At 52.0% G+C, this 13,265-nt stretch overlaps 1 protein-coding gene across 2 annotated transcripts in view; it reads right to left on the bottom strand.

Moving 5' to 3' along the window:
* The window catches only part of Myom3 (myomesin 3), a 50,542-nt gene extending 42,814 nt beyond the window's left edge, over positions 1–7,728 (bottom strand). The window contains exons 1-5 of one of the 2 annotated variants that reach the window (NM_001107987.2): positions 7,645–7,728; positions 4,888–5,066; positions 3,638–3,718; positions 2,611–2,770; positions 1,835–1,992 (exon numbers count right to left, since the gene is read on the bottom strand). In NM_001107987.2, coding sequence (NP_001101457.2) covers positions 1,835–1,992; positions 2,611–2,770; positions 3,638–3,718; positions 4,888–5,048 — 560 coding nt within the window. In that variant the 5' untranslated portion in view covers positions 5,049–5,066; positions 7,645–7,728. The remainder of the gene's footprint in view (positions 1–1,834; positions 1,993–2,610; positions 2,771–3,637; positions 3,719–4,887; positions 5,067–7,644) is intronic. The other variant, NM_001372118.1, reaches the window with a different exon arrangement.
* Between the last annotated feature and the right edge of the window lie 5,537 nt (positions 7,729–13,265).

The raw sequence follows: 13,265 nt of genomic DNA, 5'->3' as shown, positions 1-13,265 counted from the left end.
AGGCTCCTATGGAATGCCATAGATGTGGGCTTAAGTGCCAGGGTGGGTGGGGTTTGGCCACAGGTAGACAGCCAGCGGTTTCTGCCCTGCCCTCTGCTGACTTAGCCCAGACTTGAGTTGGAAGCAGACCTCTTACTGGGGCCAGCCACTGGCAGGTGGGACTGCCTTGGTCTCCACAGCACCCCGTTGCCCAGCACAGTGTCCAGTGCATGACTTTGAAAGTGTGCCAGCTGGAACTGGCCAGCCTGGAGGCCAGCTTCCTTCAGATGTCACCCTTGGTCGTGACCCGCCTACGTTTCCCCTCTTCAAGCACCTGTGTGCTTTAAGTTAAAAACAACAATAAAACAGCAGACCCCTCCAAAACCCTAACCTGTTGCTCTCTTGCTTTTGTGACTGCTAGGAGAACCCCCAAATCTGAATCCTGGTCCACTTTGGCTATGCGACTTCAGATAAGGTTCAGATGGGACCAGAGTGCCCGTCTGTGTAAAGGTGGTCCCAGCGAGATGATGCCTTCTACTTCTGTTTTTGGACCATGTGATATTCATCCTCCTGCTCCCATGCCGCCTCTTCTGAGGAGCCTTCCTGGACATTTCAGGCCAGGATAACCATTTCCTTCCTCTCTCGCCCTCTCCACAATGATCTGAGCAGGACCCTGAAAATACTTCTCTGTGGCCAGTTCTCCCTGGGCAGAGTATTCTTTAAGAGTGAGACCCTGGGGTTGGGGATTTAGCTCAGTGGTAGAGAGCTTGCCTAGGAAGCGCAAGGCCCTGGGTTCGGTCCCCAGCTCCGAAAAAAAGAACAAAAAAAAAAAAAAAAAAAAAAGAGTGAGACCCTGACAGGGCCTGGGATGGTGATTCTGATGACGACTATTGTTGAAACTCCTTTCTTAATCTGTGGCCTGCTGGCAGTGGTTCTAAGACCCAGCAATCAGGGACTCCACTCTGTGGACAATGGCTCCTTAGGAAGTGGCCACAAGCACCCCATCTCCAGCACCTTGCTCAGAGGATCCCCCAGCTATAAGGCGTCTGGGGTGCTGGTATGCTTCAAGAAATGCTGTCTCCTGTCTTCCCAGCTCTTCCCACTTCTTTTTTCTAGACGTGACCCTCCTGCCTCAGTCTCTTTTTTTTTGGTTCTTTTTTTCAGAGCTGGGGACCGAACCCAGGGCCTTGCGCTTCCTAGGCAAGCGCTCTACTACTGAGCTAAATCCCCAACCCCCTGCCTCAGTCTCTTGCATGCTGGCATCACACGCATGCGCCACCAACCATGCCTGGTTCTTTCCCAGCTTTTGTCAAGTTCTGAGGCACTTCTGAGGGGCATTAAACTCTTAGCCTGAATCAGCTGCATAAGGGTCCTCAGCCTATTATCTGGGCTGGAAGCAGAAGCAAAACCAGAAGCAGATCCAAGGGGTTGTCATCTATCTGTGGCCACGCCCTGACTCTGTGGCAGGAGAGAAAGCTAGGCCTGGCTTTTGGCTCACACTCTAGATCTGAGCCCATCCTCTCAGCAGGGTCCTGCCCTCCCCACCTCCTCCCTAGCTTCTGGGCTTTCTCTTCTGACTCCCAGAACTGAAGATGCCCAGCACAGAGCAGCTGCCTTCTCAGGTCACGGAATCATATTTTTACAAGGGCTGGCTCTCCAGGGGGCTCCAATCTTCCCCACCCAGGCTAAGAATAACTAAGTCCCAAGCCAGTCTGAGACTCTCAGGCAGCTGTTCTTGCTCTGTGTGTAGGGTGGGCGGAACTCAGAGTCTGCCTTGCTGAAGCAGAGGAACCTTGGGTGAAGATGGGAGACCCTTGAATAACTCGAAGACTCGTCTCCAGCCCGAGGGGCTTACCAGGTGACCTGGAATGGAAATGAACCCTGGATGGTGCAGGTCAGCAGTACTGTGGTGTACTCCCAGACAGCGTGCGATCGAAGTGGGATCCAGAACCAGGGGCCCCGGCCAGAGCACAGCTCAATCAGTTCCTTGGCCTCCAGGACCTTCTGCTCTGTCTGGAGGTGAAGGGGGGTGTGACTTCCAGAGGCCAGGGATGGCTTCCCCACCACATTGCCCCCTGACACTGGTTGAGCCCTCATCCCCACCATCTTGAGGCAGTGCTGCTCAATGGGCAGGGAATGTGCTCTAAGGAATGTGTTAAGGGAGTACAGGCAGAGCCTCATTCTTATCGCCTATAAAATGAGGACAGTGAAGAGACTTATTTGCTCATCTCTGTAGGGATTGTGGCGAGGAGTAAATCAATCTGTGAAGCACGCAGGGGTTATGTAAAGAAGCCCTGTGAAGTGTGACCTGGGCAGGGCGCAGGGAAGGGACCTCAGACCTTCCACAATTGGTCTTCTAGACCCTAGGAAGTCGCTCTAAAAAAAAAAAATCTAAGCTCATTTGATTTCTACCTCAGCACAGAGCTGCCATAACCACGTCCGAGTCACGGAGGGGAAACGGAGGCTCAAGAAGAGCCCGAACTTTTCTCAGGTCGCCTAGCTAAGGGTAGGGGCATCAGAATCGGAATCTAGGGCCTTTTCCTGAATAAAGGTGCAGAAGGGGGAGGAGCGAGGATGGAGCATGGGCAGGGGTCAGATTCAAGGCTGGGGTCTCCCCAGCGCCTGCCTCACCCGTTGTCGCAGGGCCTTCCAGTCCCGTCTCTGACGCAGCAGTCTCTGCGTCCGTAGGAAGGCCATCTCCATTCGCTCTAAGTCATTGCCAAAGCCAATCCGCTTCTGTCCACGCTCCTCCAGCTCTACTCTGGTGGTCTGGCGTCTCAATTTAGCTTCCCTGTAAGACAGGACTCAGACATACCGTAGAGGCCGGAGCAGTCCTACCCCGCACTCACACGCTAGCGGTACTTGGAAATACCCTTTAGGGAGAAGCACAGCCTTGTATCCTTGGATCTGGCAGACACAGCGGAAGGAGACTGGGGGATGTGGCTCAGTTAGCAGAGTGCTTGTCTCAAATGCGCAGAGCCCTTGGGTGTGATCTACAGCACCGTATAATACACATGCTTTCAGCCCCAGCACTCAGGAGAAAGGAGGACCGGAAGTTCAAGGCTACCTTTGGCTATGTAGCAAGCTTGAGGCTAGCCTAGTCCATGTAAAACCTTGTCTCAAAAAAGCGCACATGTAGCTGTGTGTGTGTTACGGCCAGAGTTTAGTGAGTGTGTAGTTAGGAACGGAGCGTGTAAAACTCCTTAACAAACAATTGGCCGGTTTTCAATGTGTCCAAGTGGACAGATGTCCCCTCCTCATTTCACAGGGCAGGAAAGTCCAATGACTTGTTTAAGGACAGCATGGCTGTGTCCCAGAGTTTTGGTGCCTCTGGTCACAGGCATGCAGGGACCTTCCCTTGCTTGTGAATGTTACCAGCCCGTACCCCATGACCAAAGTTCCTCTCTGAAACCTTGTGGTAATGAGACTGGCTGCTTGGGGACAGTCATTTCTTGCCGTGGGGACTTGTCCAGGGGGTGGTGTGAGGCTTGGCCTCACAGTGTCTGGTTCATACTCCTCTCAGGCCTTCTCCTCCAAATGGAACTTTGGACAGATCCATTGTGTGTCAGTGGGAGCCCACGGAGAGGTAGGGGACTGGAGACCAGAGACAGGGTCAAGATAAAACAGCCCTTCCTTGTCCAGTGACAGTGTGACTTACCAGGACAACTCTGAGGAGGCTGTGAGGGCCAGGGCAGCAGCCAGGGCATAGTCTTCAGGGCTGAACTGCTGTTCCTCCTCACTGGCAGGAGAAAGGGAGGTCACAGATCTTGGGGGAGTTTCCTGGGGTCCCTGAGACCATGGCCGTACATTAGGGTACCAGAGGCAACCCTGAGCTCCCTTCTCAGACTGAACCTCCCTCTCGATGTGGGGGTCTCAGAGAGCAAGGATGTCTACCCCCCTGGACAGGGCTGAGCCTCCTTTTAGGATATGAGGCATCCCCTAAGGACTTGTGTTGGGAACTTAGGCCTCAGCTGTTGGAGATACTCACTGAGAAGGGGCTGCACCATAGGGAGCATGGGGGCCACAGGACCGCAGGGGCCACAGGGTCACAGGGACCACAGGACCACAGGGACAACGGTGACCACGGGGACCACGGAGGCCACAGGACCATGGGGACAACAGAAGCTACAGGGATCACAGGACCACAGAGACCATGGGAGCTACAGGGACCACAGGACCACAGGGACCACAAGGGCCACAGAGGCCACAGGGACCACAGGACCACGAGGACCACAGGACCATGGGGGCCACAGGAACTGTGTACTCATTATTACCAATCCCTGATGGGTTCAGTTTGGTGGTTTTATAGAAAGCAGAAGAAAAACATCTAGAGGTGTAGGAAGTAGGTTATGGGGGCTTTGCCTTGGTCCAGGCTCCACCTTCCTTCCCTTCCTCCCTCCCTCCCTCCCTCCCTCCCTCCCTCCCTCCCTCCCTTCCTTCCTTCCTTCCTTCCTCCCTCCCGCCCTCCCTCTTTCTTTCTGTGTTCCTGGCTACCCTGCCAGCATAATGTTTGTTCTGCCTCTCGTCAGCTTCAAAGCAATAGAGCTAAGACTGGAGTGCACCCCATAAAGCGCATAAAGGGCTAGGAAAACAAACACTAACAAAATAAATCAACAAAACAAAACGGAAACAAAAACTTCACTCTTCTCCTAATGTGTTTTTCAGGTACTTTGTCATGGGGACAAAAAGTCCCCAACACACTTCCTGAGGCACTGTGTCTCCTCTCTGTAGAAGACTGCCCCCTTGTCACTTTTACTCAGTTGGGGGTGTGGGGTATCTCAGAAGGTGGGCCTGTGCTACCCATCTAAGATGGCAGTCTCTGGACAGACGTGTTATGCATCCCCTTCAAATTGGGGTCCTGGGGTGGAGCCACGGCCTGAAGGGGCCGCAGGGCCAGGGCACTCCCACCTGCTGCGATAGGTTCGTCTCTGCACAGAAGAGCCCATACGCAGGCTGTGCTCCCGCTCCTCCTTCTGCTCCTCCTCATGCTTGTGCTCCAGCCTGTGGACCTGCACGGTCTGGGAGGCTTGGGGCTCCCCGGCACTTCCAGGACTGTGGGGCAGAGTCATGGCTGCAAGCACAATAACCTGTCAAAACCAAGGTGCATGCATGGTCAGCCGTCCTACCCTTCCCAAGTGCTCCGGGCGCGTGCACGAGAGGTTGTTTCTCTGTACAGCAGTGGTTCCAACTTTCTTAATGCTGCCGCCCTCTAATACAGTTCCTCATGGTGTGGTGGCCCCAACCATAAAAGTATTTTATGTAATTTTGCCGTTGTGAATTGTAATACAAATATCCAATATGCAGGATATCTGATATATGACCCTCCCCAAAAGGGGTTGGGAACCCCTGTTCTATAGGAGCGTAGGGTTTGAGGCCTGAGAAGGTGAGGGACCGCAGTGACACAGCTTCTCTATTGTCCCTTGTAGCTTGGCAGTGGGTGAGCAGGGACCCAGTGAGGAGCAGAGCCCTGGCTGCCAGCTGCAGTCCTGTCCACCCCTCTCTCCTGGGCTTGGCTTTCCAGATGATGAGAGACTGCACGCTGCTCTCCCAGGCTGGGTCTAGTCTCAGAAAGGGCAGACGTCCTCTCTCTGTCTAGTCATACCCTTGAGCCTTCGCTGGTTTCCTGACCCCAGCCATTCCTCCAGACTTAGCCTGAGGGCCATGTTAATACACAGTATGGGGACTGTGAGTCTCCTGTGACCCGGTGCAATCCTGTGACCCTAGTTTCTCATTCCTGCTTCTAAGGGAGTGGCCTTGGACTTTATAACTTGGCTTTCCCTTGGATAAAATGTGTCCAGCACACTCCTGGGATGGGCGACCAAAAGGTTAACTGAAGGCCTGGAGAAGCGAGTCCCACCTAAGTGTCAGACACTCCCACCAACTTCCTCGGAAGCCTTGTCAAAACACAAGAGGCCTAGAACGGTCTCTTCTTTAATCCCTTTGGTCTTTTTAACCTGCAGCCTATAATTTGTTTCTCTTTTAGAAAGCGCCTCCTCTTCCTGCTCAGTTCCTACCTGTATGTAGGCTGCTTATGACTCCCTGGTTGTGGGGCTTAACTACTGAGTGTCGCCCATGGGCTTAAAGTTTGGTTTTCTGTGCTGCCCCCAGCTGTAACCATCAGGGAGGTCATTGGCTTGCAGTAATCGGGAACCATTAAGGGCTGCTCCCAAAGGTCCCTTGGCTCCTGACAAGCATCTCAGCAGAGCCAGAGGACAATTGCCCACTCAGGCCTGGCTGTGACTCCTCCTGGCTAGATAGCATCTCTGCTGGCAGAGAACTAGACAAGCCAGCTCACGCTAACGCTAACGCTAACGCTAACGCTAACGCTAACGCTAACGCTAACGCTAACGGTTCTTCCTCAGCCCACAGGGTTGACCCCGGGGGGAGCAAGGCTCCAGCCAACAAGGAGGGTTCCTGTGCTCTGACATCAGCCCTGTCCTAATGAGGACAGCGGCCCACTGGCATTTGGCCTTCAGACCCCGTCCTCTGTGGTGAGCCATGAATGCTTTTTAAAGCACTGACTAAAGTGTGGGATTAAGCAGGACAGGTCAGTGGCCTCCACTGCCCTTTCCCACAGGATGAGAAGCAGTATGAGCGGGACTGGATGCTCCCTGGCCAGTGGGTCGGCACAGGCCGGGACAGGCACGGCCTCCTTGCTTCACCAAGGCTGTGATGATCTGGCCCTGGTTAGCGGAGGATGTTCCTTTCCCTGCAGAGCCCTGTGACCTCATCCCCTGTGTGGGATGAACACGGCAGCCCGAGGATTTGGGACTGCAGGGTCTGTACTTTTTCTCGGCCTCTGGGGTCGAACAACCAGGATTCAACCTGCACACTCCATTGCTGCTGGACCTGCTGGACCTGCCAGCTTGGGCTCCCTGACTGACTGCTGCTCCACACAGCGAAGACTCCAGTTCCAAGTATCATCCCCAAGGGCCTTTCCTCTTCTTTATATTTAGCTTTCATATCAAGGAGGACCTTCCATGAGACATTCAGAAGACCCAGGGCTGCACAGACTAGTGAAACGAGACATGGAGTTCCGGGGTACCCTGTTTTCACTTGGGGTAGCCAAGTTCAAATCTACCAAACAAACTCCTTTCCCAACATACTTACACACATACACTATAAAGACACACACATAGATACACACATACCCTACAGGACATGAACACACACACACACACACACCTTATAGCACAAGACAGACACAAACCCTACAACACACACATAGACACATACTATATAACACACACACACACACACACACACACACACAGAAACATATACCCTACAAAATACACACACATACCCTATAACACACATATACACACATACTCTATAACACACACAGACACATAGCCTTCAACACACACATAAACACTATAGATGCACACGTCATACAAACACACATACCCCACACACTATAACACACACACACACATCATTGTCACACAAATATTACCCCCATTACACAGTAGACACACATACATGTAAACCTATGCACAGACCACCCCGCATCATGTACACATACACAAGCCCATACACCACAGATACACACATACACTAGAGTTACCTACACTACACATGTACCATCGATACCACCCCCATAGGTCATTCGCTGTGGAAAGTTGGGGTGTTCCTCAGCAGGGATCCCTGCATGTGACTCACAGAAACAGCGGTGTCCACTCAGGACAGTAAGAAGCTCCCTGGTCTCTTCCTGCCCTCAGCTCAGTGAGGACCGGTGAAGAATGTGATCCCGGAGCCTTGTAACCGTCTTAAATATAGCAGCGCTGGGACAGAGCGGTGACAATGGATGGGAGCATGGTGAGGGTGGAGGCAGAGGGGAGGGCCGTCTCTTCCTGCCAGCCCTGCTAGGCAGCAGCAACAGGTGGGGTGGCCCCCACCCCCTACTGCCCCTCCCCCACCCCTAGCTTTTCCACCCCACCCTGCCCAGAGTGAGAGCCGTGCCTAGGGCTACAGCCTGGCTTGGGAAAACTGGACACACATGCTCTCGGCTATAGAAGTTGGATTGCAACTGTCCTTCCGGTTGCAGGGTACCCTGGGGAAGCTTCTCCCAGCTGAGATCTGAATTCTTTCCCCAGAGACAGAGAGTGTCACAGTGCCTGGCTTCATGCAGATAGCACAGAGAGTGTGACCTAAACGTGAAAACTTTGATTCTCTCCACTAAGGTGGAGATGTGTGGCTTCTTCCTGTCTTTCACCCCAGCAGTTGCTGGTGCCCATGGTTGTGTGTGGTGAGGCGGGGTGGGGACAGGAGCTAGGGAGACATGGGAAAGGAATATGGCCCTCCAGAGCATGTGCAGGTCTGGGAAGGTTGTACCAGCTCCAGGTCCGAGAACATGGCTTCACTTCTAGCCTCTTCCTCAAACCACAGCACCAAGGTCAGCTCTGCTGGCTGCACCTCCTACAGGTTCAGAGGCGACTCCCTGGGGAGAGAGGAGTAACACTGAGCTCTTCAGTCCTAATCTTAATCTCCTGCCTTACTTGAAAAGCCCTTTCTAAGCTTCCCAGATTCCCCTCTTCCCCAGACCAGTGTGTAGCAACTCCAGGGGAGAATGCTGTCACGTTCTGCTCCACCATATCTCTCTCTCTCTCTCTCTCTCTCTCTCTCTCTCTCTCTCTCTCTCCCTCCCTCCCTCCCTCCCTGCCTCTCTCCCTCCCTGTCTCCCTCCCTCCCTCCCCTTTTCTTTCTTTTCTTTCTTCTTTATCCTTAAGGACAACTTATGTATACGAGTGTTTTACTTGCCTGTATGTGTGCCTAGTAACACTCATGCCTAGTTATTGAGAGGCCAGAAGAGGGCATCAGATCCCCTGAGGCTGAAGATACAAATGTTTGAGAGCCAGGTAACCTGGCGCTGCTGTCTGTGTGTCTGGAAGGAATTCAGATCAGAGAAGTTGGAAACCTCCCCAGGGTAACCTGCAATCAGAAGGACAGTTGCAAACAAACTCTATAGTTGGGAACACTGTGTCCACTTTCCTCAAACCCAGGCTGGAGACCTAGGCAGTTCCCGGAGGTAGGGACTAGGGTGGGGAAGTGGGGGAGAAGGCTAGAGGTGCGGTAGGAGCAGCAGGAGGGAGGGTTACCCCATCATGTGAGTGACTGGGAATTGATCCTGCGTCCTCTGGAAGAGCAGCCAGTGTTCTAACACTGAACCGTCTCTCCAGCCCTCAATCATATTTTAGGGGTTGTTGTTTAGAGACAAGGTTTTGTTATGTAGCCCAGGCTACCTCGAGACTGACAATTTCCCTGCCTCACTTTGAATGCCATGATTCCAAGCCTACCCCACCCTGTCTTTCCCGTTTCCTATGGTGATCCCTGTCTAGAAAGAGTTCTGTGGACTCAGACAATTGCTGTGACGGCTAAGTGTGATGTGCCTCTGTTCAGCACAGCACAGTGCTGACCTGTTGTCCCTGTCCTCTGAGGCAGACTAAAGGGACGAACTCAGGCACATGGCGGAGTTGGGGGGACACCTCACATTCTGTTCAGAATCCCATTTAGTCCCTGGCTTTATCGCTTAAGCAAGTCACCTTGTTCCGGTTCATCTCTTCTTCAGGGGACAGTGATGACTGCCTCACAGTCTTCTGGAAGGGCAAGGTGCTGCAGATTTGTAATCTCAGCCTCCAAGGGGCTGAGGAGGATGGATCCAGGCATCCAGACCCAGCCTGGGCTACACACTGAGACCTTGTCTCCAACTGGATCCTCTGAAAGAAAGGGTCCCAGTAATGTCCATGGCCTCCCCCACAACACCAGACATAGTTTAGACGGTTGATAGACCAGGGCTCTACTAGTCACTCAAACTCTGGGGATATTGAAGGGCGTGTCTCACCGCACCCATCTGGGCTTGGGGTCCATTCCCCTGTATCCCTCAGCTGATCACGCATGGTGATGCAGCCCCATATCACTGGGTCCTTTGTAAGTATGGTCAAACCTCAGTCAAGAAACTAAGCAGACCCTAGCAAGCGCAAGGCCCTGGGTTCGGTCCCCAGCTCCGAAAAATAGAAAAGAAAAAAAAAAAAGAAACTAAGCAGACATAAGATGATCCAACTCCCACAGCTCTTTGCTTAGATGACAGGCACAGGCACCTCTATTCACAAACAAGGGCCTTCTCTCCATTATTATTATTGTTGTTACTATTATTATTGACAAGTCTCACTACATAGTCGAGGTTGACCTCGAACCCATGACCCTCAGTACCTTGAGTGATGGGATTACAAGTGAGTAGCATCATACTCAGCCTTCAGCCTTCTTCCTGAGCCTCAGTTTCTTTAATTGTAGCCTGGAGAACGTTTTAGACAGTAGGTGTGCTGAATTGTCTTGTTCTCTCTGTCCCTACCCCAAAAGAAATAATTCCTGGAATGCAGTGGGCCCTCAACTTGACTTTAACAATGAATGGAAAGCCAGGCATGATAGTGCATGCCACTTGGGAGATCAAGGCACGAGGACCAGGAGTTCAAGTCCACCCTAGAGGATGTAGCAAGTTTGAGGCCATCTTGTGCTAACAAGACCCTGTCTCAAAATAAATTAATTAAAATGAGTGGATAAATGCTGTCTCAATCTATTTGGCCTGGTATATACTAGGTCATTTATAGAGGACGACATCTGTTACTATTCTGAAGGCACAAAAGTCCAAGGTCAGGTTTCACATTCCGGATGTCTTAGATAGGGGGTTTCTATTGCTATGATGAAACACCATGATCAAAAGCAAGTTGGGGAGGAAAGGGTTTATTCTGTTTACACTTCCACATCATAATCCATCACTGAAGGAAGCCAGGACAGGAACTCAAACAGGGCAGGAATCTGGAGGCGGGAGCTGATGCAGAGGCCGTGGAGGGGTGCTGCTTACTGCCTTGCTCCTCATGGTTTGCTCAGCCCACAATGGGCTGGGTCCTCCCCCATCAACCCACTAATTAAGAAAACGCTCTACAGGTTTGCCTACAGTCAGATGTGACAGAGTCTGAATTGAGACACCCTCCTCAGATGACTTTAGCTTGTGTCAAGTTGACATAAAACTAACCAGAACAGCTCTGGTTGTGTCTTCATGTGACGGAAGAGCCGAAGAGCTTAGGACACGCCCACCAACTCCTCCTCGTGACCCAATCAGGTTGTAAAGACACCTCCCCTCCTCCGGGCGTTGCGTTAATGGTTAAGTTTCGGCATCTGAGGGCTCCCGAGATGGTTCAGTGGGTAAACTGCCTGTAGAGCAATCTTGAGGAGCTGAGCCAGGCATGTGGCTGTAATTCCAGCACTGGGAGGCAGATTCAGGAGGATTCTGGGATCTTGATGGTCAGCCAGTTTAGCCAATCAGTGAGCTCCGTGTTCAATGAGAGACTCAGAAAATAAGGTAGGGCGGGATTGAAGATGACACCAATGTTGACTTCTGGCCTTCACTTAGTTGCATGCGCGTGCGCACAAGCACTACACTCGCGCCCCCCCTCCCCCAATGCTTGCACCATGCTCGCACGCATGCCATGGCCTGTTGAATGGTTGTGAGACTAAATTGCCACTAAATACAGGAAATGCTTGGCTTAGCATCTCACTTCTATTTACATCTCTCTCTTTTCCTTTTTCCTTTATTTTTTTTTATTTTCTTGGACTTATGACTAAACCAAGGGCCACCTCTATCAACAACTCACTCCACAACTGATTTTCCCCCCACAGAGCTGTCCATGGCCGATGGCACCAACTTCGGGTTGCCATAGAGACTTGCCTACCTAGATGTCTCCTCCCTTGAGTCCTCTGAGATTCTGGGTCTACTTCAGTCTCTTCCTGTGCTCTCTAGCTCTCACTCTGGTTCATTCCGGCTGCTGTCCACCTTTATACACAGCAGGGGAAACTTCCTGGTTTCCTCCCTCCTTATATCCAAACAAAAAATGGCAGAGGTAGCAGGGAGGCTGGGTTAGGGATCTCAGAGCTCTGACTCTCAACACAGTGAGGATCCAAAGGAAACAGGGCTTCTTCTCCCTCTCCCCCTCCCCCCTCTCCCTCTCCCATCATGTCTATGTCAGTTGCCGTCCTGTTTCATCCAGCCACAGATGTACACCGTCCTGTGGTCCAGTGTGTCCACTCTGCATGTTAAACACCACATCATTCAGTCAGTCTAGCTTTTGGTATTTGTGTTCAAGTAACCTTTACTGCACTTCCTACATTGCCATTCGTTCTATTATGTGCTTGTCTGTCCCTTCCTGCCTGGTTTACAAATTAAGCTTTATCACAGAGCAGAACGTTTGCAGGATCGGTAGCGTCTGTGGCTTCAAGCTTCGTCTGGACGAGACACTGTCATCTTCACACTTGGAAAACCAGACAATTGCATCAAACCAAACCTAACCAAAAAAACCCCCAAACCATGCCGTTTTAGGTGCGTTTCCCATTTATTTATGTTGGGCTGCATTCACAGCTCTCCTTGTCTGTGCACAGCTTGTGAGTTCCGGCTGCACAGGGGTCCAGGGTCTTGGAATGTTCCCTGGGGGGTTCTGAGGTCACTATTCTTTTACCCCTGGCTCTGCCTTTCCTTGTTAGGCAGGTGACTTGGAGACTCCCTCTTCTCTGGCTGGGACAGGGCACGGCAGGCAGGGCTGGAGACTTTCCAGGCTACTGGGTCAGAGTGTAGCGCTCTCAGAAAAGTCAAGCTTACCATCTGGCCCTGGTGGGACTTTGACAGCCTGTCTGGTAGCAGGCAGGATCCGCCCCAGCTATGGGCCTGGGATGCCAGGGGAGGAGTGTGTATGGTGATCTGAGAGAGGCCCTTAGAAGGAGGCCGAAGGCTCCTCCCCAGACACTCCAGGTTCTTCCACATTTTTGTTATGGTTGCCCTGGGAGCTGACAGCCAGTTTATGGCCTTCCATAAAAGTGCTCTGTAACCCTGGTTGTACTGACCAGGTGAGAACAGGCCAGTCATTCAGTTGTAAACAAAGTAAAGACGGTTAACCTTTGGCCTGAGATACTGAGTCAGTGACCTTGGAGGGAGGTTAAATATTAATGATATATAGATAAGAGACCCACCTGTCACCATGTCATTAAGGGGATCCGGTGGGGAAGAAAAGGGGAAACACAGGTGAGCATGGCGGAAGGATACAGTGTATAATCCAGCATAGCGGAAGGATACAGTGTATCTCCGGAAGGCCGTGATGACACAAATGGAGTCCGGTTGGGTGTCAGAGATCTAGGGCAAGAAAGTGATGGAGAGGGCACCTATCTCTCAGGAACCCCTTAGGGACCCCATACTTTGTATTCTGCCAAACTCAACCCCCAAGAATTCAAACAGGGCGGAG

Source organism: Rattus norvegicus, chromosome 5 (genome assembly GCF_036323735.1).
Source record: "Rattus norvegicus strain BN/NHsdMcwi chromosome 5, GRCr8, whole genome shotgun sequence".
Classification (NCBI taxonomy): Eukaryota; Metazoa; Chordata; class Mammalia; order Rodentia; family Muridae; genus Rattus; species Rattus norvegicus.
The sequence above is the reverse complement of the archived record's forward strand: the minus strand, read 5'-3'. Positions and strand labels throughout refer to the sequence as shown.